The sequence below is a fragment of the Triturus cristatus genome, chromosome 6, assembly GCF_964204655.1.
Source record: "Triturus cristatus chromosome 6, aTriCri1.1, whole genome shotgun sequence".
Lineage (NCBI taxonomy): Eukaryota > Metazoa > Chordata > Amphibia > Caudata > Salamandridae > Triturus > Triturus cristatus.
Window position 1 is genome coordinate 1,035,954,131 of NC_140589.1, and position 24,188 is coordinate 1,035,978,318.

Sequence of the window (24,188 nt, forward strand, 5' to 3'; positions counted from 1 at the left end):
GGCCCTGATTTCAGCTGCTGTGAACCATGCACACATCTTAGGGTCGCAGCCCTAAGGTGTGTGCATGAGTGTACCATGGGTTTTGTTCAGGAAGGGTAAAATACTATGCTAGGCACAATGCAAAGATTTTCCCACTTTGCATACGTGCTGCACAATGCAGCACACATGCGAATTTGGAAAAGGAAGGAGAAATGAAAGCATTTCTCCTTCCTTGCGCCTAGTTGAAAAGGGCACAGTTTTTTCACGCTAACCTCAACCTACTGTTTTTAGTAGATTGGGGTGAGGTTAAGAAACCTTGGGTGGATGCATAGGAATGCGCATACACCACCCTTGGAACGCCCCCATGGCGCAAAGTAATGCGAAGCAGTGTAATGCGCTGCTTCGCATTACTTTTACATTATTTCCAGCGCTAAATAAGTTTAGCACTGGAAAGTTAATTAGGAAAAAAAACATTTTGCATCATTTGCATCACTTTTGTGCCACAAACAGTGCAAAATGAGTCCTAAAGTGAACAATTCAGTAAACAAGAAGGGTGAAGGCAATACGTTTAGGGAATACCACCCAAGGATGCAAGGTCTACCTCTCCCATAATACCAGGCTGTACTTTATTGACTTACTATTTTATTTGCTTATATTTTTTCGGTTAATTATTAATAACAAAATGCTGACATGCCAATTTTCATTCCACAAAATCAATAAGTTGAACGCGTTTCCAAATGATTTACGAAGGCCATTCAACAAGTGTTTCATAACTGTGTCAAATAATTTCCCCCTGCTGAGACTGTACGTGTGTTATTTGATGTAAGTACGTGTGAAATACATTGTGTAAATAATGAACTGTCACTATTTCTTCATTCATCACCAGTCATCTTCACCACAGATCTATGTGACCTTTCTGGTGCTTAAGATTTAATGGACGACTTTGTCTCTATGAAGAGCTTTTCAGTATAACATCAGTGTCTCCCAATTAAATAAGTACATTTTCAAACCTCAATTAGCTAACACCCTTTCTACTCATGGTGCTAAAACCTGTCCGAAAAAATGAAATGGGAGCCCAGGGTGCACTCTGAGCTACAAAACTATCCGCGTTTCTCTGACAGTGTCACTTCTATCGAAACACTTATTTTTGAATGTTTTTATTTAGGATCAACATGCTGTTTCTTGTATATTTCCGAGCATTCTAAGAAAACGTCTAATAAAGTTACACTACACAGGTGGTCTTTTGGACCTATTGGTGCATTGTGTATTCACAAAAAGAAGGACATTGCCTTATATACGATGAAACATGTATCAATGTGTTCTCCCTAGGAGTAGACTCCACAGTAGATTGAGTACTTTGAAATGAGCAACTTCTCTATTTCAAGTTGGATTGGCGGCAAGAAGACAGGTCAATATAGACATAGATGCATATTTACAATGTCCCTGTAGCACTTTTACGCTGCCAGAGCACCACTTATATGATGCTCCGGAGGCACAGTGAGTCGACCCACATTTACATGGCCTCACAAAGCCAGCTTGCGTGGCTTTTCATGGACTTGTAAATATGAAGTTGGGCAAAGCCTTACTTTGCGTGGAAGGGGCGTTCCATGGGTGTTGTTGTGGGTGTTCCCACACAACACCCATAGTTTCTGACAGTGCCTCAGAATTATAACATAGTGTAAATTTGGGACAGTAGCAAAGCTAACGCCTTCCCAAAGCAGGTATAACAAGGAAAAATCTTTACATTTCTCCTCGTTAATTTTCATCCTTCCACATGTGCTGCATTCTGCAGCACACATAGAATGCGGAAAATGCCTCCTTTGATTGTTTTTGTGCTGGCAGGTGTCCCTTCCTGCACAAAAACAATCATGCCATCAACACTGACTCTTGCACCATTGTGCAATGGTGTCTGCATTGGCGCTTGGCTGCAGTTTGTGCGCCGGCGCTGGCAGGACAGGAATGCTCCGTATCTTATAGATATTGCGCATTCCTGCCCTTTTCTTTTGAAGTAAGACAGCGCAGCTAGAAGGCTTGTGACGCTGCCCTACACCAAAGTATTGTAAATATGCTCCATAGTATTTGCCAATTTGTCTGTAATTGATTAGAAGGTCTACATTGTTGTAAACTCCTTTAAAAATGCCCTCCAGCATGGCAAAAACTACTTAACTATCCCAGATTAGACTTGTTGGTCTATTCAAAAAGGCACTTTGGAATAGGTAAAGTAGTACTCCCATAATACTCTTTTATATATTCCTTCATTTCTTTGCGAATTGGCCCAAAAATATCTAAAAGATAAATAAAACTGCACTACCAAGGGAACAGACATATACGTTTAGCAGAAATAAAAATTATTGTGCCCTCGTTACACTTTTCATAATAGGGACTTGGACATTTGGGTGACAATTCACAAAAGTATGTAGAAGAGTACTCCTGTAGGGCTGCTTCTTATACTCATAAATGCCTTGGTGGATCCGCCCAATGTATTTTGCCTGGTGAAAGGGCCAGAGGCACAAGATCCTATGGGGCATATCAGCAAGGGACGGCGATAATTATCGCTTAGCGCGAGGATTATTATCGCCGGCTAATGCTGAATTTTATCGCTGAGATAGCGTGCTATCAGCAACGCTTATCTCAACAGCGATAAAATTTCAGGCGCAAGCTGCCAAATGTGTGATTATCGCTGGAAATCCAGCGATAATCGCACAACGTTTGGCGATAGCTTGTTGATAGGGCAGGGCAGACTCAGCCATGATATCCACTTTCCATTGGATATCATGGCGAAGTCAGATGAAAAGCAGGCGTAAGGAAAGTAGCGTTAACCGTGGTTAGCGCTACTTTTCTTATCGCTCCGCAGGTTAGCGTGAGGCTAGATAATAGGAGAAATTTCGGTTAGCAACATTTCTCACGTTCTTTTGGGAAGGAACGCCCAATCTGCATCTCATTAGAGATGCAAAGCTGGGCGTTAAGGGAAAGGGCGCTAAGGCAAGGTTTCACGCGATAGCGTGACCTTGCTGATAAAGCGATAAAATTATCGCCGCTTTTCGGCACAAACACCAGCAGACATGCTCCATCTTGTATAGCAATCGTAAAGCAGCACACATTAGGACGCTCACCAGATGTCAGGGTCTCAAAATCCATCAGCAGCCGGTACGCCGTGCATGGGTTGACGCCAATAGTAGCAGCACTTAGAAGAGGTATATCCTTAGAAACCAGCATCACGTCACTTGCTTTGCAAACAGCTTCTGTCCGCCAAGTACCTGGGAAAGTAAAAAAGATCATGGAGAAGAACAGTCATTTTTATTTTTATTTTGTATTATGCGTGAAATGACTTCGATAATAGCGTTCTTTTAAGGCGAGTAAGACAAAACTTAGCACTGTGCCTAAGTGCTATCCAAATTAACTGAATTAACCAAAATTCATGCTTCGTTGCTCATTGGTAGATGAATTGGTGCATTTATTTGATTAGATTCTTGTTGACATAGGCCAATATTTGTGGTCAGTTGTAATGTTCACAACATTGCCACGTGGTTTCCAACCGTCTTTATTTAAAGTCACTTGTGTATTTAGGACCCTACATTTCAGATGTTTTATTTATTCATTTTCTATCAGGCCTCTACATCACGGTACTATGACTAGAAACACGAGAGATAAACTCCACAACGCTTGGAACATGCAGTGGCAAGTGTGAAGTAAATTACACAACTAAAAATGCAACACCTTTTTGCAGGCAAATAATTTTAGTTCCATTCAGTGAGAACACCAGAATGAAACGAGTATGGCTGTGGTGACTGAGGCCTTCATTAACAAAAGAAAGCTGCAGATTCCTTCCTAGTGCTTCCTTCTTCGCTGCACTACTCAGTTTTGTGTGAAAGCAGAGATGGGCTAGTCTACAGGGAAAGCTGGCAATCTCCCAGAAAGGGCAACTGGGCCGAATGGGAGGCTTGATAACTCAAGTGGTGGTATTTGAACAAAAAAATCATAAACGTTAAGAATGTGTTGCTTATATTTAATTTTAAACAATGAGATCTTAACATTTGACACTGATGTCTAATACTTCATACATTATATTTTGTGCATTCTAAAAAGCACGTGTTTCTCTTATTTGCTCTACACTGCTGTGTCGTCTCTTGCTCTTTCTTCCTGTGCACTGTTGGCAAACAAGGAATGTAGAGCCAATTAGCACACCCCACAAGCCTTCACAGCCACAAACTCCCTCACAGTCCAACATTCATGGTTATTTTAAAGAAACGACGGCTGGTCACAAAAAGAATGTTCGCAGAGGGGGTGTGAATGAAACAGCCGTGCTCACTACGCCACTGGAGTCAAGCTATCCTGGCTGAAGAGGGGTGTAACCCCGAAACCGGCCCTAGGATGCTTGATTCCGGTCCAGGGAAGACCTGGCTTGGCAGTTCGGGCTGGACTGTTCCCATGAGGCACAGGGTCAAGACTGATTTGCATATGGCCATGTCTGAACTGGGGTGGCGTGGTGAGCAAAATAACGATGGATTAAACCCAGATCTGTGACTGGGGGTGAATGTTTTGCAAATGTGCAACATTCCGTCCATCATCGTGTGTGTTTTGCTGAAACAGCCAGCAGCCATCACATTGGCTACCATATGTGCTGTTGTGGAGCCAGACGAGGAGGAGGGCGGAAGCCAGTAGCGGTCCGTGGAGGGAGTTCCGTGGGGCGGTGAGGCGGGGCGGGGCGGGGGAGGGGCAGGGTGGGGGATTGTAAACACCGGAATATGGATGAACGGAGGTAAGTACACATTTAAATAAATAAAACAAATTATTTATTTAAATGTGTACTTACCTCCGTTTATCCATATTCAGGTGTTTACATTCCCCCATCCTGCCCCTCCCCCGCCTCACCGCCCCACGGAACTCCCTCCACGGACCGCTACTGGCGGAAGCCTTGTATGATAATTACCTAAAGTGGGCTCTCTAAACTGGGGCAGTGTAAGACTTGGTCAAGTCTCCTGCGGGAGACAGCTTGCCCCCAACCCTATACCAGCTGGTCTGTTGCAGTAAAAGATCGCTGAACGGTCAATGCACTGTAAAGATGCACTATGTGGGCTGCCTACTGCACCCACAAGCAGACTGTAAGAAAGAAATAATTCACTGGGCTACCCAAAATGTGAATGGCACTTTCTTCAAGCAAAAACTGAAGTAGGCTGACTCAAACAAACTAGTGACTGAAAGAGTATGACCCCAAGTCCCTCTCTGTTTTTTTTTTGTTTTTTTTGGCAAAAGCACTGGCTATGACATTATTGATAATATTGCAAGAAGAGGTTGCGCCTGTTCTAAAAATATGGGAAATCAACGTTAAGTGGAGTTGCAAATTACAACACTTTCTCTAGAATCAATTCAAACAAGATAAAGGCAAAGAAATTGTAAACTTTTATTATGTTTCACCTGTAACTAATATTTTATAACTATTTCTTATGAAATTTTCAGTCATACTGAATAGGTGCTTCAAGAACTACCCATTCAACAAAATTGACCAATATGCTGCATTCATAAGTCTTGCGATGTGTTTTGAGGCTAAATGAGAAATTAATGTCTGTTTAACAGGTGCCACTCAACAATGGAAATATGGTCAGCACAAAGGGTTTAAACAGTCGAAACACCAAGGTCACGTATGCAACATAGTTGGAGCCTAGGCAACACAACAAGATAATGGACAGAGTGCTGAAACTTTTGAAAACACTCACCCCCATGCAAAAGATCTGAGTTAAATCCTTCGTTCTTTGCTCACCATGCTACCCCAGTTTGGACCCAGCCATTTGCAAATCTGTCTTGAACCTGCTCCCCATGGGAACAGTCCAGCCCGAACTGCCAAGCCAGGTCCTCCCTGGACCAGAAGCAAGCTTCTTGGGTACGGTTTAGGGGTATCACTCAGTTATGGAACAAGAGGTACAAGGCCAGACCAATCCGTTATATCACTCTGTTTTATTTATCCATACATTGATGATTAACAAAAAAAGATTGAAAATCAACATCAGTCACTCCACACAGTCTGCTGTTTTATAGGTCTCCTCCTTAGGGCTTACTCCCAGACATCTTCCTTCTTTACAAACCAGCAAACTTGTGAAAACATAAGCACAAGGCCATTAACATCTTTTTAGCTTTCTATCCATGCGCCCATCAGGATTAGACACCTCAGTGTACCGCATAAAGCATATCCACCATATTGTGACACTTCGCCTATCGTCAATATACTTTTATCAATAGCTCCAGAAAAGTCGAGAAAAGAAAGGATCCCTCAGTCGCTTGTTGCTACCCACTACAGTGAGAACACACAAAGCAACAGTGCTCCAATGCCTCAACATATGACTCTTGAGTGCCACCACAATATGCACCACAGGCCCATCCAGTATGCATGCACCGCAAGCCTATAACCAAGGGTGCGAGCACTTGCTTGTAGCACTTGCCTGAAGCCATGAACCCAAAATGGAATCACGGCTGCTTCGTTCAACACGCCTTCCCCCGGGTGCTCTTGGCTGCTGTTGGTGGGGGTCACACCATTCTCTGGCCACACCGCAGCACCGTCATCGGGTTCCACACGTGTCACCACTTCTGTCTGTCCTCTGGAATCTCCCAGCCCCTCACCATCCATCAATCTCTCCACAAATGCCATCAGCCCTCCTTCAACAAAGTGTATTGGCAACACCTCCAATTCCGGCCAATGAAAAACTGGAGCCACAGAAACGGGTATCTCACGCACAACTAGAACACTAGTATGTGCATCCCCAGTGTCCCCTAGGTTCCCTCTATCAGCCGGCACCCAGGAGCCTCCACACACCCCTCATCAGCCAGGCTAACTTGAATCCAGTGGCACAGTGAGCAAGGGACCCACGTCTGGGACACCTAAGGCAAACATAACTAACATAACAAGATGATGGACAGAGTGCTGAAACTTTTCAAACACTCACCCCATGTCAAAAGAGCTGGTTTTCATCCATCGTTCTTTTGCTCACCATGCAACCCCCGTTTGACTGAGCCAGCATCATAGAGGAGGCTGCACACACATCTCTGTGATGTTTCACTCATTTCCACAGGCACTGCACATCTCTCAACCCAGTTGACTGCAAATTGTGGTGTGAGATGAGATACATGCTGCAATACTGCAGAAGCAAAGCAGCCAGTTCACATTTGCTCCTCCTCACATCTTTTAAGCTGGCCAGCAAGTACTGGCCCTTGTGCTTGGGTATGGCTCAGGTGATCCAACAGTGATTTCAGTGACATAAGCCAGATGCATGCACCTGAGACAGCCCCTTACAGTAGCGGGTGCGCCTACGAATGCAGGGCTTTGTAACTTTAGGGATGGCAGACAGAACTGCATATTTTCAGAATAAAACCCATTACTCTAGTCGAGTAGAAAGTCAGTTTCTACACAGTATAGATCCTATTTCTCAGCTAGAAATTTGCTGACGTGGGACTTCTGCCAAAAAATGGTGGATGTCCCCTCCACCCTTTCTCGGCCTTTATTGGTGGAGCCTCATACTTTTGTCCTCCCTCCGCAAACCAAACAACTGTTGACACGTGTCGCAATTTAGTGGGAAGTTTGTTGCACCTGGAAATTATCAGGTTAATTAGATGGCTAGACTCGAAATTTGAGTGATTTATCACCCCATATATATACTGATCCCTTTGGTATTGGTATTTTCCAGGGGTGCTACATATGATAAGCAACCACTCGGCTACTTTGTATGTATGCATTCTAGATAGGTTGGGTAGGACATCTGCCAATTTTTGACATCTAACCCGCATTCCTCCAAACTGTAAATGCTGCCAATATGTTCTTTATTTGGTTGCTCCCTGTACATGAGAACACTACAGCCTCTGTGTCTGTATCTTTATCAATCAATGTCCAGTCAGCATCCTACTCCAGATGTTTGCTTAATTAAAATAATGATTGATTAAACAGGGTTCAGCTTGAAGAAATGTAACCAACGTGGGAGAGGAAGACACTGGCTGCCTGCCTGTGCCACTTCTCATAGTGCAAGTTGGTAGATGCAAATCTGCATACGGTTCACACTCTCCATCAATCGTTTATCATATAGGTTTGGCACAGCTAGTGCTGAATATACTGGAATACTTGGTGTATGCTAATTAGCAACCATTTTAGGGGAGCACACCAATGGTTTGTGGGTGTTTGGCAAAACGCTTTTAATATATGAGATTCTGCGGCACTTCCGGCAGACGTTTTTCTAGTCTACTTCTCTATATTAATTTGTAACTTGCACTGCTCGCCAGGCCTCGGGATTCCGAAGGGTTCCAGCCGAACTCACAGGTCGCCTCAATGATTTGGCAAAACATCCGTTTGAATTCCTCCAGGTTTCATTAGGAGTGCTTCAGAAGCATCATCTGTAGCTGGAGACACTGATCCTCCTATTTTTGTCTTTATTTATCCCATTAGCTCTGTAAAGTTTTTTGAAAGATTTTATCAAAGACCGGCCATGAAAAAAGGCTAAAGTTTCAACTTCTAACTTACCTCTGATGCCTTCTTGATAGTTAAAATACATACCACCCCCACAAATGTTTCTTGTGTACCAGTAGTACCAAAGACCACATTTTCCCTCGCTCCATGTAACAGATTGCCATCATATTTTAAAGTGCAATTCCATCTCTCGATTTACATATTTATTTTCTCGCTTATACAGCACTTTTAAAAAGGTAACTGACATAGCTTACAATGTTGCTCCTGTGCTTCCGTTTCCTTTAACAAGCTACTCGGGTCATTCTTCCCTATTTAAACTCTTGATACTGACACCTCGTCAGTACCCAGCGGCGGCTGGTGACATTTCAAAGTGCAGGGGCGTAAGTGGTGGGGATGAGTTTTACATAGCACATGAGATAAGCGACCGAGCACGAACAAGAAGTGGCTTCTGTCCTTCCTGAAAAGTTTGAAAAATATTGTGGTCAATGATGCTTTTTAAAGCATATTTGAGTAAGCAAAAATGTTTATACAGAAATTGTGAACGTAAAAGTCTTGAAATATTTAAACCCATTTATTCAGAAATTGTGAACGTATGAGTCTTGAGATATTTAAACCCATTACAAATTGCCCCATATCTGACATCATTAAAGATGTTAAGTGTGCATTATTGCAAGTGAGAGTAACTTGAAACGCGTGACTCCAGAATGTGTTTAGGTAAAGAATCATTAGCACCGAACCCATGGTAAATCAAGAACAAGAGGTTTTTACATAGCATACTCTGAATTCCCTTATCATACTATACTTTGCTCCATGAATAATAAGAATCTAGGCCACATATAAATTGCGCATGACACAAACAGAGGGGAATGACTATTTGTAACCGGGTAAATGTTTCTCAATTCATGTTCCAAAACTATCATTTTTAATAAATGCTTCCCGATGCAGAAATGTTTATTGTATGAAGGTAAAACGCTTGGCCATGTTAAAGAAAAGCACCGATTTTTGAAGAGATTTGATCATATTTTCACGTTTGTTGCAAGATTTACAAGCCAAACATTTTCATGGCTTGGCTCGTGCTTGAGCTTTTACAGGCATGCCAGGACCTAGGCTTGGCTCTACTCTCCTGGTAATTTGTTGGCTCCAGACCTAACCAACCTTAAACTTCTAATTTAATGTAAAATGCCTGGTCTGCGAGTCATGGGTACTGAGACACAACAAGATGTGTAATGGGCTCAGAATGTTACCATTTTATCAGTGGGGAAAGCCCAGAGCACACTTGACACAGAAACCTCTATCTCCACCAAGAACAGATCACCGGACTCATATGGACAGGGTTAGCAGCAGTAAGATTCCAAAAATGTCTTTAAAATACAATGTGCATTCCCCTCATATGTAGTATTAGGCCTTCACAATCCGCTAAGCTAGCCACTAAGATCCAGGAGAGGCAGACATATTACACTGGCCCTAAGAGCGGCACACAAGTCAATACTGGCCCTATGGGGTACGGACAGAGTCCCGACTAGAAAGTCATGGATACAGCGTATCTGTGTTTACTGGTGATGGTGATGTTAAACCAGAAGGGGACATGTTCTGGGAGATCTGGCAACCATTCATAACACTTCTTTTACAAGCCTTCACTGAGCTCACTTGCCCTAGATATCTGAAACTGCTGGGCTTGACGGAGCCAACCCCACATTCCCGCTGAGACTGATCGTGTGATGGCTATAGGCTCTGATCCTAAGATACGTTCTTAACTGTTCTTAGCCGGGGTGGGAGGGCAAGGGAGGGGGGGGTGAAGGGGAGTATCATGTTATAAGTTGCATGATAACTAACAGTGGCTGAATGTTGACACCAAACCAGCAGATGACTGACCTCATTTTCACGCGTACCTTCCAACAATAAAAACAATAGTAAACATGAAATACAATGTGCATTCTCATATAGCCTTGCTGCCACTGTTTGTTTTATAATAGTAATGTAATCCACCCCATATATTTACATGATGCAAATGGGGAAAATGTATCACAGGGAAATTTTCCATTTATACTAATAATGACTAGGGGTATAATAGCAACCCCGGCTCCTTGTTATGGTCTGGTCTGATTGGTGGGTATATCTAGTGAGAACAATGGGTTCCATTCTCGAATGTGGTGAGTGTGGAGAGAATGCTGAGAAGGAAAGCTGTTTGGATACAGGCAGTTGATAACGGACAACTAATGCTGAAATAAGCCTATGTGAAACACTTACTGACTCAAAGTGTGTTTCCTGAAGAGCAGCACACATTACCCCTATCAGTGCAACATTTTTAATGTTATACCACTCAATCAGTGGAAATGTCGTGTGACCTGCAGATCACACACAGATCGCAGCAGTGAGAGAGGACTTAACACTTTGAACTATTCTACATTAGAACGTGGAAATGATCGATTAGAACTGACATCCTTGGTGTGGTATTCTCCAAGACTTTTTGCCTTCATACCCGTGAGGGTCTCAAGGTGCTGGGGTGGGGTGCTGCTACTGATCGAAGAGCCAGGTCTTGAGGAGTCTTCTGAAGGCCAGTAGGTCTTGGGTCTGCCGTAGGTTGGTGGGGAGGGTGTTCCAGGTCTTGGCTGCAAAGTGGGAGAAGGATCTGCAACCGGCGGTCGTTCTTCGGATGCGGGGGACTGTGGCGAGGGCAAGGCCGGCGGAGCGAAGCTGGTGGGTGGGGGTGTAGAAGCTGAGAGGTCTGTTGAGGTATGCTGGGCCAGTGTGTGCGTGGATGAGGAGCTTGAAGGTTATCCTCTTGTTGACGGGGAGCCAGTGCAGGTCTCTCAGGTGGGGTGTGATGTGGCTGCGGCAGGGGATGTTGAGGATCAGATGTGCTGAGGCATTCTGGCTGCGTTGCAGTTGTCCCAGGAGCTTGGCCAACGTTCCTGCGTAGAGGGCGTTTCCATAGTCCAGCCTGCTGGTGACGAGGGCCTGGGTGACTGTTCTTCTTGTTTCAATGGGGATCCACTTGAGGATCCTGCGGAGCATTCAGAGGGTGTTGAAGCAGGAGGAGGAGACGGCGTTGACCTGTTTAGTCATGGAGAGGGTGGAGTCGAGGATGACCCCTAGGTTGCGGGCATGGTCGGTGGGTGTCGGGGATGTTGATAGTGTTGTCCGTCACCAGGAGTCGTCCCAGGCTGAGGGGGTAGAGCCGAGGATGAGGACCTCCGTCTTGTCCGAGTTCAGCTTCAGTTGGCTGTTCCTCATCCATTCGGCGACGGCCTTCATCCCTTCGTGGAGGTTGGTTTTGGCAGTGTGAGGGTCGTTGGTGAGGGAGGGGATCAGCTGGGTGTCGTCGGCGTAGGAGATGATGTTGAGGTCGTGCTGTCGGGCAACGTGGGCGAGGGGTGCCATGTAGATGGTGAACAGCATCGGGCTGAGGGAAGAGCCCTGGGGTATGCCGCAGATGATCTCGGTGGCACTGGAGTGGAAGGGGGGGAGGCGGATGCTCTGAGTTCTGCTGGAGAGGAAGGATGTGGTCCAGTCCAGGGACTTCTCTTGAATTCTGGCGTCGTGTAGGCGTGTTCGTAGTGTGCGGTAGCAGACTGTGTCGAATGCGGCTGATAGGTCCAAGAGGATGAGGGCCGCTGTTTCTCCATTGTCAAGCAGGGACCTGATGTCTTCGGTGGTGGCAATGAGGGCGGTTTCGGTGCTGTGGTTGCTGCGGAACCCGGACTGGGATGGGTCCAGGATGCTGTTCTCCTCAAGGTAGCAGGTCAGTTGTTTTTTGACGATTTTCTCGGTGACCTTTGCCGGGAACGGGAGAAGGGAGATGGGTCGGAAGTTCTTGAGGTCATTGGGGTCTGCCTTGGGTTTCTTGAGTAAGGCATTGATCTCAGCATGCTTCCAGCTTCCCGGGAAGGTTGCTGTCTCGAAGGAGATGTTGATTACTTTCCAGAGATGGGGTGCAAGGGCTGTGCAGGCTTTGTTGAAGATGTGGTGAGGGCATGGGTCTAGCGGTGATCCGGAGTGGATGGTGTTCATGATCTCGCTGGTGTCCTCGTCATTGATGCTGGTCCAGGAGAGAAGGCGGTTGTTGTGGGTGGTGGTCGTGGGGGGCGGTGGTTGTCGGGGCGGCTGTGGCATTGAAGCTGTCGTGGATGTCGGCAATCTTGCGGTGGAAGAAGGTGGCCAGAGAGTCGCACAGGTCTTGCGAAGGCAGGATGTCGTTGGTGTTGATGTCGTTGGTGTTGGAGCTGGGGTTGGAGAGTTCTTTCACGATGTTGAAGAGCTCTTTGCTGTTGTGTGCGTTGTTATCTAGGCGGTCTTTGAATGAGGCCCTCTTGGCGGTTCTGATGAGTTGATAGTGTCTGCGAGTGGCGTTCTTGTGGGCTGCGTGGCTGTCCGGTGTTCGTTCGTGGAGCCAGTTCTTCTCCAGTTTTCAGCATGTTCGTTTGGAGGCCTGGAGGTGTTCGGTGAACCAGGTGGCTTTCTTGCTGGTGTGGCTGTTGGAGGGTGTCTTGAGTGGGGCGAGGGTGTTGGCGCAGTCACAAAGCAGATGTGGCACAATACAAGTACAATACAGAAGCAAGTCAAGAGCAGGAAGCAGACCTACGGCCTACCACTGGCCACCAGGGATGAGGCGCAGGTGGTAGCCTGCGGGTTGAGGCGGGCCTTGATTTCCCTCAGCAGTAGCGGCAGCTTGGCAGGGACACGGGCAGAGACACGGGTGCAGTCAGGTGGGGCTGCACAGCGTGTGGGGCAACCTACCTGCAGACAGGGTCATAAAATATTCAGCACAGCAATTAAATTTCAACAGGTAAAGTACGATATAATATATTATTCCTAAAAAACAAAAGGGAAGGAGAAGAAGCATGTACAAATATATTATTAATAATGATTAAAGTAGAGCTACTATAAAGTAAACCCTATACCATTACAATAGCAATAAATAACTAGAGACAGCTACGTATTTAAGAAGATAAATAAATATAAACAGGTTTCCAAAATGAATGAAAAGAACTAGAATTATGATTAATACCGTTCAAAGATAAATAAGCTCCTCTTCTGGTAAAAATAACCTATGACCACCAAACATGAACAGATAATAATGAAACATCTTTCCAACAAGTTGTAATGGATTTTAAAGCTGCTGATAACAGAAAATTAAAACGTTTACCTTCTAAGTCACTTATTTTTTGAGAAAGAAAAATCTTCATGTATATTAAGTATCTTTTTAATAATATCCCAACCTTCAGTCCAAAATTTTAAAGCAGGACAATCATAAAGCATATGTTTTAGCGAACCAGTATGTAAATTACAGTGCCAACAATTTGAAGTCAGAAGACGTTTAGCTTGAAACAAACATAATGGAGACCATAAACAATTTTATAAAATATATGAGTTTGTTTGATAGAGTGAAACAGGTAACCATCCAGAAATATTATTGAGCCAAATAATTTTCCATGTATCAATAGATAAAGAGGTTGAAAGTTCGTTATTCCAGAATGTTGAGATCACATTAATGTTGGTACTTTGAGAGATGTTCATCTTTTTATATAATATAGAAACACCATGAGATAAAGTGGACACAGTTTGAATATAAATTGATAGATCTGATTTAACATTAGAAGGAATATTATGAGGAAATGAATATAAAATAGAATTACATAAAAATTCATATATGAGAAAATCAGAAGTAGGTAAAAGAAATGTTGTTTGTAAAACCTCAAAAGATATAAAAGCATTACTACAGTAAACATCTTTAAGGTACAAAATATCGGCTTTAATCCATGAATGCCAAAATGTAACATTTCTATTAAGTTTTATGCATGCGTTATACCATAATGACATATCTTCAGTAATGGATATGGCAGATTGAAAAATACATCATTAATTTAGTGGATTTTAAAATAACAGATTTGTGAAAAAATTGAGATTTATTGGACATGCTTAACAAAGTAGGTAATGGAAATGGTTCTATTAACCCCTTCGGTGCTCAGGACGGCCCCTGGCTGTCATACGTCATGGTGGGTGTGTGCGGAGGACGGCCGGGGCCGTCCAAACCCCGCCCGCTCATTAATTCTCCCGCACAGTGGGAGAATTCACGGAGTGCCGAAGGGGTTACATTTTTTTCTATAAAAAGCCATGTAGGGGGATTACTCAAATGAGAGTGATTAAACCAAAGAGAGCTTTGTTTTAATATAACAGCTTTGTGATAATAAAAAAGTCTGGTAAACCAAATCCTCCATTACATTTAGGCAATTTTAGTTATTTATAACTAATATGAGGTGATTTATTGTTCCAAAGAAATTTGGAAAGGAGTTTATCTACAACTTTATAAAACTTTAAAGGAAATTGAGTAGGAATCATGGCAAGGGAATACATACATTTAGGTGCTATAGTCTTTTTTATAGAGTCCATTCTTCCCCACCACGAAAGATGAAGTGAAAACCATTTGGATATTTTATCCTTAATATAATTTAAGATAGAGTCACAATTCAATGATATTGTTGTTTTCATAGATGAAGAAAACAAAATGCCAAGGTATTTAAATGTATCTCTTTGCCATATTATTTCTTTCATGGGTAACCAATACCACCAATACTAGTACCACTACCACCAATACCAATACCACCACCAATACTGCCACCACCAATACCACCACCACCAATATCACTACCAATACCACCATCAATACCACCACCACCAGTACCAATACCACCACCACCAATAACGCCACCACTAATACCACCACTGCCAATACCATCTATGCCACCACCACTAATACCACCACCACTCATACCACCACCACTCATACCACCACCACTCATACCACCACCACCAATACCAGCACCACCAATACCACCACCTCCACCAATACCACCACCAATACCACCACCACCATCAATACCACCACCACCACCAATACCACCACCACCACCAATACCAGCAAAACCAGTACCACCACCAACAATACCACCACCACCAATACCACCACCATCAATACCACCACCAATTCCACCACCATTACCACCACCACCAATACCACAACCACCCCCAATGCCAATACCACCATCAATTGCAATACCACCACTACGAATAACCCCACCAATACCACCACCATGACTAATACCACCACCACCAATACCACCACTAATACCACCAATACCTAGTGGTACCATAATGACATATCTTCAGTAATGGATATGGCAGATTGAAAAATACATCATTAATTTAGTGGATTTTAAAATAACAGATTTGTGAAAAAATTGAGATTTATTGGACATGCTTAACAAAGTAGGTAATGGAAATGGTTCTATTAACCCCTTCGGTGCTCAGGACGGCCCCTGGCTGTCATACGTCACGGTGGGTGTGTGCGGAGGACGGCCGGGGCCGTCCAAACCCCGCCCGCTCATTAATTCTCCCGCACAGTGGGAGAATTCACGCAGTGCCGAAGGGGTTACATTTTTTTCTATAAAAAGCCATGTAGGGGGATTACTCAAATGATAGTCATTGTATTTATTAAGGGCCCGCTGTAACTCTAATGGTGTTTGGGCCATTATCACTGCATCATTTGCATAGAGTAGGGCAGGTATAGATCGATTTTGTACTTGCGGTAGGTCCTGGCACCCCTCAAGCATTACCTGTTCAAGGCCGTTAGTATACAAGGTAAACAAGAAGGGTGCCAGGACACAGCCCTGTCTAACCCCCCTCTCTACTGCAAATGGAGCTGTATATACCCCATTTGGTCCATACTGTACCCTAGCTCTAGCGTTCGAGTATAATTCTCTTACAATTTGGATTAAGGGTAGTTCGACTTCCATCGCTTCGAGGGTCTTCCACAATTTATTGTGGCATACGCAATCAAATGCAGTGGAGAGATCTACAAATGCTAGGTCCAATTTTCCTTTTTTCACTTTAGTGCATTTTTCCATTAAGATTGTTAAATTAAGGCCCTGTTCTATTGTTCCTAGGCCTTCCCTAAATCCAAATTGCAAGTCCGATAATACATCATTATCTTCCACCCATTGTTGAAGACGGTTTAGAATAATGCGACCCAACACTTTTCCCACCGAGTCCAGTAAAGAAATCGGCCGATAGCATGTTGAATTCTGTCTATCGCCTTTCTTGAAGATTGGTACCATTAGTGACTCAGACCAGGTTCCTATGAGTCCTAATTTACGAGCTGCTGCAAAGACTTGTTTTATTAAAGGACCCCATAGCTCTAGATTTTGTTTAAATAAGTCTATGGGTACCCCGTCTGGTCCTGGTGCCTTTCCGCCCTTGCTAGCTTTTAAAGCCAATTTAACTTCATCTAAAGTGAAGTCTATATTAATTGGGAAGTCCTCAATTAAGGGGCTAGTAGATATAGGACAGACAACTTGGTTGCTAACCTCCTTTTTCTTAGCATATATTTTAGAAAAATGATCTACCCATTGTCCTTCATTAATAGCAATTTCTATTTTTGGAGTCATCTCAGATCTCAAGAAAGGAGAGTTGACCACACGCCAAAAGGCGATATTATCCCTATCTGTACTCGCCTTATGTAAGTTGGCCCAGGCATTCCTTTTTACTTCCCTTTTCCTTATTTTTAATGCTTGATTATATGCATGCCTACATCGCATTATTTCCGCTCTATCCCTTTCCTTTTTGTGTTGAGCGTGATTTAGACTAGTATAGGCTTTTGTACAGTTATTATCAAACCTTCGACTTTTCTTCTTCTTCCCATTTTTCAGTTCTCTTTTCAGTGTGTTCCTAATTATGTCTGTTATATGTATATAGGACCCCAATATATCTTTATATGGTGTAGTCTCGTAGAAGCATTTCAAAATTTCTTCCAAACTGTTGTCTACCACTGCTTTCATAATTACAGGTGGCTCTACCTGTGGCAATTTTAGTGAGTAACCATTTGTTTTGTTTATTACCAAATCCTGTATTTGTTGAATTCCATTAGAATAAAGTACCCATGTTTTTGTAGAGATGGATATATCCACACTTAGGGAAAAGTGATCACTTAACACATTCTTGTGGGTTTTGAAGCTTAGAACCCTAGAGGCAGACCTGTTTGGGATGATTATAAAATCAATATTTGTACTCAACCCTCTCCCATGAAACGTCTGTGTAAATGGAGTAGGTGGCAAGCTCAATACGTTTGCAAAGCCCATATCCAGAAAAAATAGAATCTCATTTAGAGCATCACTGTGTGGGCTATGCAGAAAATGAGGGAGGTTACACTCCTTTTCATCTACTAATCCACATAATACATCCTCACTGTGTGGACACAAGGCATCTCAGTTGTTTGATTTGGTTACCTTGAGCTCTTAAAGAACCTACAAACCCTATATATCCCCGCAACTAGAAGGGTCTAGCGAACACAATGGTATATCGCTTTTGAAAATCTGCCAGCATGACAAAAAGTCACAGATGAAAACATTGTCACAAATGGCTGTCTTTTGCCAATGCATTTTCAATACTTCTTTAATTCAACATTATGTTTCTTTGGGAAAGATCTACACATATGACCCCTTGCTTAATCCAGAATTGTGGCTACTTTTCATAAATCTGTAGTTTTCCTGGATCACCCATGGGTTTTACACTGGTTTTCACCACACACTTGAAGTAGGCTTTGGGCACAAAAAAGAGAAAAATTAGATCCCTCTTTGAAGAATGCTCAATGTGTGCTAAACAATTTGGTTTATTTATTGAGCTCTGCATGTTCCTGAAAGCTGGGAAGATGGTGACATTATTACAGCAAACTGTTTGTTGATGCCATTTTTAGGATACTTTTATCCAGAGCACTTTTTTCCTGTTTTTCCCCCAAACTCCAAATTTAGCTATACAAGCTTATTTACTCAGTTCCCTCCAGGGGAATCCACTAATCCTGGGTACCTTTAGATTTTCCAGGATGCTGGAAAAAAAGGACTCCATTTTGGCATGGATATCTAATGTGGATAAAAGTTATGTAGCCCTGAGCATGAAGTACCCCAAATAGCCAAAAAGGGGCTCAGCACTAGAGGAAGGAGGTAGATCCAGCAGTTAAAGGGTTAAGGAGATGTTGTTGGTGTTTGTTTAACACCTCATGTTGTAAGTTTTAATACTACCCTATTGTGCTCACCATTTGGTAGCTTGGCACAGAGCAGTCACGCTTAACTTAAGAGACAATGTGTAAAGTATTTCTGCAACCCGCATGCACAGAGTAACACAATGAATACACCACAAACAGACTCCAAACAGGTTTATAAAATAGATTATCATATACTGAACAAAACAAGAGAACAACGTCAAAAAAACCTATATATAGACATCAAGATATTAAATTTCAAAATAATAAATGCAGTAAAGCACTTAGAAGCAAGTAGTGTTTAAAAGTGTACTTTAGGTTGTGCTGGACTGAAGCAAAGTCAAAGTTCAGACCAACCATGATGGAGCGTCAGCTGGCTATAAGACCCACGCAGGCCCGGTGAACATAGTACCTTTCCTGGTCGCAAGGAACTAAATGCATCGATGTCGAGCCCTGCGGTTCATGATGTATCGATCTTCTCCATGTAGTGAATGCAATGCATCAGTTCTGAAGACGGTTGCTGGAGTTAAGAGGTGTCCAGCGATAAGCAGTAATCTGCCACGCATTTGAGGGGATGCATCAATCTCACCAAGCTGCAGTGGTGGTGACACACTGTCCGATGTGTTGATCTTTGAAGGCAAAAGTGCTGGTTCTGAGGCAATGAGCTGATTTTACTCCTGCAACCAAGTCGATGCATTGGTTCTGCTACACACAGGCAGGAAATGCGTCAAATTGTAGCAAGGCAGCTGTAGCACCCACTTCTGAGGTCCAGCACTGGAGAGGCACCTCCGGCAAGGGTAAGACTCACAGAAAGCAGAGTCCAGCTGCACCAGCAAAATTTCTGCTAAGACTTTTGTGTCTCTGAGAGATTTCGGAAAACCGGAGATAAGCCAGCAAGCCCTTGGTGATCCCTTTGGATGGAAAACAGAGTTCAATTCTGTTTCAGCAGAGTCAGACAGCAGGAGGCAGTAGGGCAACAGTTCTTCTGATAGAGGTCCAGTTCAAGATTGAGAAGTATCTGATTTTAGGGGTCCAGAGACCCAGTACGTATACCCAAAAGTGCCTTTAATGTTGGAGGTGACTTCGAAAGAACCCTCTGAAGTTCACAAGGATCCCTTTTAACCCAGTTGTGTCTGCCAGGCTATCTTTAAGGGTCAGTCCTTTGTGTGAGGTCAGTTCACTACCCTTTGAAGTGTAAGTGAGAGCCCCTTCCTCCCATCTACTCAGGAAGCCCCATCAGAATGCAGATGAGGGCTTAGAATGCAGATGGGCCTCACTTTCCTGTGTTTGTGGCTGTCTAGAGGTAATGCTCAAAGTGCAGCTTTCACCCAGCCAAGACGTGTATTTGAGACAGGCTGCAGGCACCCAGAGCAAAGTTAAGGGTAGAGAAATGCCTACTTTCTAAAACTGCAATTTCTAAAATTGTAATTTGAAATCCAACTTTACTAATAATGAGGATCTATCAACACCAGCACAAAGATATTAAACATGAAGAATCTACTCTTTTCCAATCAGGAATTATAGCTTACAAGGTGTTTTAAGGAATTCCCAAAACTAGAATCAGCAAGGAGTAGGCCTCACAGCAATGACAAATGAAATAGACTGTTTGTCACTACCAGGACATGTCAAACATAAAAGTTCAGATCCTACCTTTTACTTATACAGCACCCTACCCATAGGGCTACCTAGGACCTACCTTAGTGGTGACCTATGTATAATAAAAGTAGTTTTCCATGCCAAGTTGAAGTGGCAGTACACTGAACACACGCCCTGCAGTGGCAGGCCTTTGGCATGGTTAAGGGGTTACTTATGTGGGTGGCACAATCAGCGCTGCAGGCCTACTAGTAGCACTTAATTTACAGGCCCTAGGCACATATAGTACCCTTTACTAGGGACATATAAGTAATTTAATTATGCCAATTGGGCATGAGCTTAGGCTACCATGTTTTAGGGGGAGAGTACATTCACTTTATCACTGGTTAAAGCGGTAAAGTACCCAGGGAACTATAACCAACAAAAACAAGGTCAGAAAAAATAGGAGGCGGAAGGCAACAGGTTTAGGGTAACCCTACAAAAAGGGCCTTTTCCAACACTTGTTAAAACCTGTTAACAAAAACGGCTCTTTTCAGAGCTACCCTTTAGTTTAATGATGTATGTTACTTGTACCATGTTTATCTTTTTTTCCTTTTTCCAAATTTCTCGCAAGACTCTTGCGAGAGCCAGAGAAGCCCACCATAACCGGTGGCTCTCACAAGACCGCAGTTTATTATCTTGGAGTTTGAATTTACACTGAATATATCCTGATATAGCATGTATAATTTATACACACTAGAACAGTAACTGTGTGTTTCGTTTAATGAAATGCATCCTTTATATAGTTGTGGGGGACAAAATAAACCTCTTAGATTTAAGAAAAAAACATGTTTTATGTGCATGAGACCAACATTAGTACATAGCACACATTGATGCTCATTTATTTGTTTTAATTTCATTTATCATTATTAGAATAAGTGGAACCATTACATAGTCGTTATTCTTAGTAGGCCACATGAAGACAATGAATATTAACTTAAATGCTTTTTCTGTGTTTAAATCTACCTAGAAGTTTGTAAATATCATTTCTTCTAGTAGTATGGTGAGAGGAGAGACTAGCCTTTCTGCTGATATTTGCAGGTATATAGATACATGACAGTAAAAATACGTACACCTATGATGCTAACTCTAACTAGATATACCTCAATATACCTAGCATGTAAGAAGGTGAATAGCCAAGAATACTGCTAGGATGAAGCCAACCCCATTACCTGAAGTGAGGAACTGTAGGATCACGTCTTGGTCTCCAGATGGACACCCCATGTGGGATGTCAGACCACTGCGTGCTGGAGTGTCTGCGTGCAGGATCCTCAGCGTCTCTTGTCAATGTGTCAGCATGGAAGTCTTTCTCCTCTGCCTGCCCCAGTAACGATATGGTGCTTATAGACCCAAAAGGTACCCTCAGGGGTTCTACCTTGCTGTGTCATATCGGGAACAGATGACAAAAAGGATGACCCTTATATATAGTTATTATTCAGAAGATGGTAATCCTGTTGTGATTCCGAGAATCTTTACGCATAATAAATAAGGCTAGTTTTCGGGGAACCCTGCACAACATTTATGCAGCACCTTACTAGATAAAATGTCAGCACAAACTCGTTATGTTGTATAATGGCACGGTAAAATGTAGGTGAAAGGTTAGGTGACTACCTAAGCCTATGTTGGGGTGCATTACATATCATTACACCCACTCCTCATCTGACTGGACGATATACTAAAAAGGGAATGGTCTTCTAATCAGTCATAAAACATTCTAATAAATCATCAGAATAAAAATTTCTAAAGCATGTATAAAAATACCTAAAAAACTCTAAAAACTCTAAAAGTCCTTTATAGATGTTAAAATCTTTATAAGTCCTTTAAAATATGTTCATGTATATGGTTTGAGCAAATGGGAATGTTTGAAAGCCATGGTGCTCAGTAAGAGTAAAGTAGTTAGTAAATTATTTTTGTTTAAAATTACTATTTTAGTTGTTTTGGAAAAAGTCTGCATTCTTCCCAGCACACGGAGAGACAAATGTGTAAGTGTCCTGTGCGGGAGACACAACATCACTGCTCACAGATCAGGTCAATCGAGGAACGGTGATCTTCAGTTCCCATAGCCCATGCTGAGAAAGCAGTTGAAAAAATCCAAAGCCTGTGTGCCTGGAGTAGAGCCGGTATCCAACCCAACAGAAGCTGAAGCATCCCGTTGTGGCTCTAGGAATGCCAACATCAACATGGGAATACGCTGAGGACACTGTAGTACATGGGCCTTTAATGGGTCCTGCAATACATCCACACCTGGTGGCACAACTAATGGAAGTGTTAGACAGAGATCCAACAGGCATTCTTGTCCACAGAACAATCAGTGGAGAACAGGCAAAACACAGTCCATCCAGACTGGTAGGAATGATAGGAACCAAGATTCGCTTAGCTCCCAAAGTCGAGGGGTGCCCAGATGGAGTACCATGCGATCACAGTCACGTCACTACAAGAGTGTTTTTTCCATATTCTTGGTGACTGGGATGTCCATTGCGCAGCAGAAAAATTAAAATCAGGATCCCCACTACCAGTAGCAGGATTAAAAGGAGGCCTCCAAAAATGCTTTCGAATACGGAGTGTAGAAAAGCTGGAATCACTCCGAAGACAGTCTGCAAGGTGCTTAACCGTCCAGAACCTATGGTCTTAAATAGGTGCACTATACCCTTCATATCATACATGTTAAAAATATGCTGTACCATTTCTCCAAAATGGAAATGGCAGTTAGTTCGTACCAATGCCTGTATCTCAGCTGAGGATCTTGCAACCTGAAGATCAAAAGTCTCCCGGGCTGAGGTTAAGGGCACATCTTTCTACAAAAGCATGGCTTTCATTTGGCTCAGAATATCAAACCATATAAAGGAAGCATTCAAATAAGGCCATAATGGTGCCTCCCTGACTATGTGGGTCGGTGGAAACAATACTTGCATACAGCAAGTAACCCTTGAACTCACTGTGACTAGATATGCGATACCTGGAAGCATCACAACCTTGATAATTCAGCATTAAGTAACTCCCATTTGGGAGCAGCCTGAACACTGGATTAGTCACGGCTGCTTGGGACCCTTTCAAATGAAAGGACAAGTTTGCAACTGAACCAATACAGCATAATATCTTGGCAAATGAGAGATCCACTCAATGAATTCTTACAGTATGTACAGCTGAGAAACACATCAGTGTGTCTGTTCCTGCATCTAAATCAATACAGTAATTCCCAAGATTCATGAATGAACTCCCTACCAATTGCTTCCTAACTGCCTGCCTGTTGGTGTTCTGGGCAATATTGAAACTGGGAAGTTGTTACTGGCAATGTTATATGGCCACGAATTAACCATTCTGTGGACAGTGACTCTGCCATGGTGTAAGGTAATTGGTCTAATTTTTCAATGTGCAGCATCGTATTTTTCGTATCCATTTGTGCCATTGCTGTCTGCTTTTCAGTCAAATTATATGCAGAGAACAGAGACGTACTGTTGATTTATCACCAGGGCACATAACCAGAGCACAAGGATTGTAGCGTCCAGCTTAATGACATAATAGAACGTAATTCTGATTGCCCATGTTGTAGAATAGACAAATCTTGTTCCAGTATATAGCAGAAGATACAATGTTGCCCAGTGAATAAATTCTGGATGTCAGTGTGGTCATACCATTGTCAACCACATTCAAAGCCTTGTCTAAGTTAACTCTGTCAATTTCACGAAGTCTCTTTGCGGCTTCCTGTTGAGAGATTTTCCAACTTTCATTATAGACAGGGTATAAGAAGCATTTACGAAGTGGTTTTGGGGCACCTAGCAAAAAATCCCTTAAATTCATGTCTTCTGAGAGTAAGGACAAGTGTTGATTCACCTGGGACAGTGTCCAGTTTCTTAGCCAATCTAGGCATAACTTCCTAACACTGTATGATGTCACCACCCCCGATGTTCTCGTTGTACTTAGCGTATGTCAGGCATATTAATACTAAACCCTTCGGTGGTACCCTTGAGTCTTGACTGACACCTATTTGTGTCGATAGGCCAAACTAACCATCCCTTCTAATTGGGGTCTGTTGTATTGTATGAAATGCCCTGCATGATGTCATCTAGTGTACCCTCACCATTTTCTGTATAGTTTTGCCACCTC

The 24,188-nt window shown here is 43.0% G+C and overlaps 1 protein-coding gene across 3 annotated transcripts in view; it reads right to left on the reverse strand.

Annotated features, from left to right (window-relative positions):
* LOC146820952 (enoyl-[acyl-carrier-protein] reductase, mitochondrial-like) overlaps window positions 1-24,188 on the reverse strand; it is a 686,021-nt gene that overhangs the window by 235,844 nt on the left and 425,989 nt on the right. For all 3 annotated transcript variants that reach the window (XM_085611823.1, XM_085611825.1, XM_085611822.1), the window contains one exon: window positions 3,093-3,236. In XM_085611823.1, the coding sequence (XP_085467949.1) occupies window positions 3,093-3,236 (144 nt within the window). The remainder of the gene's footprint in view (window positions 1-3,092; window positions 3,237-24,188) is intronic.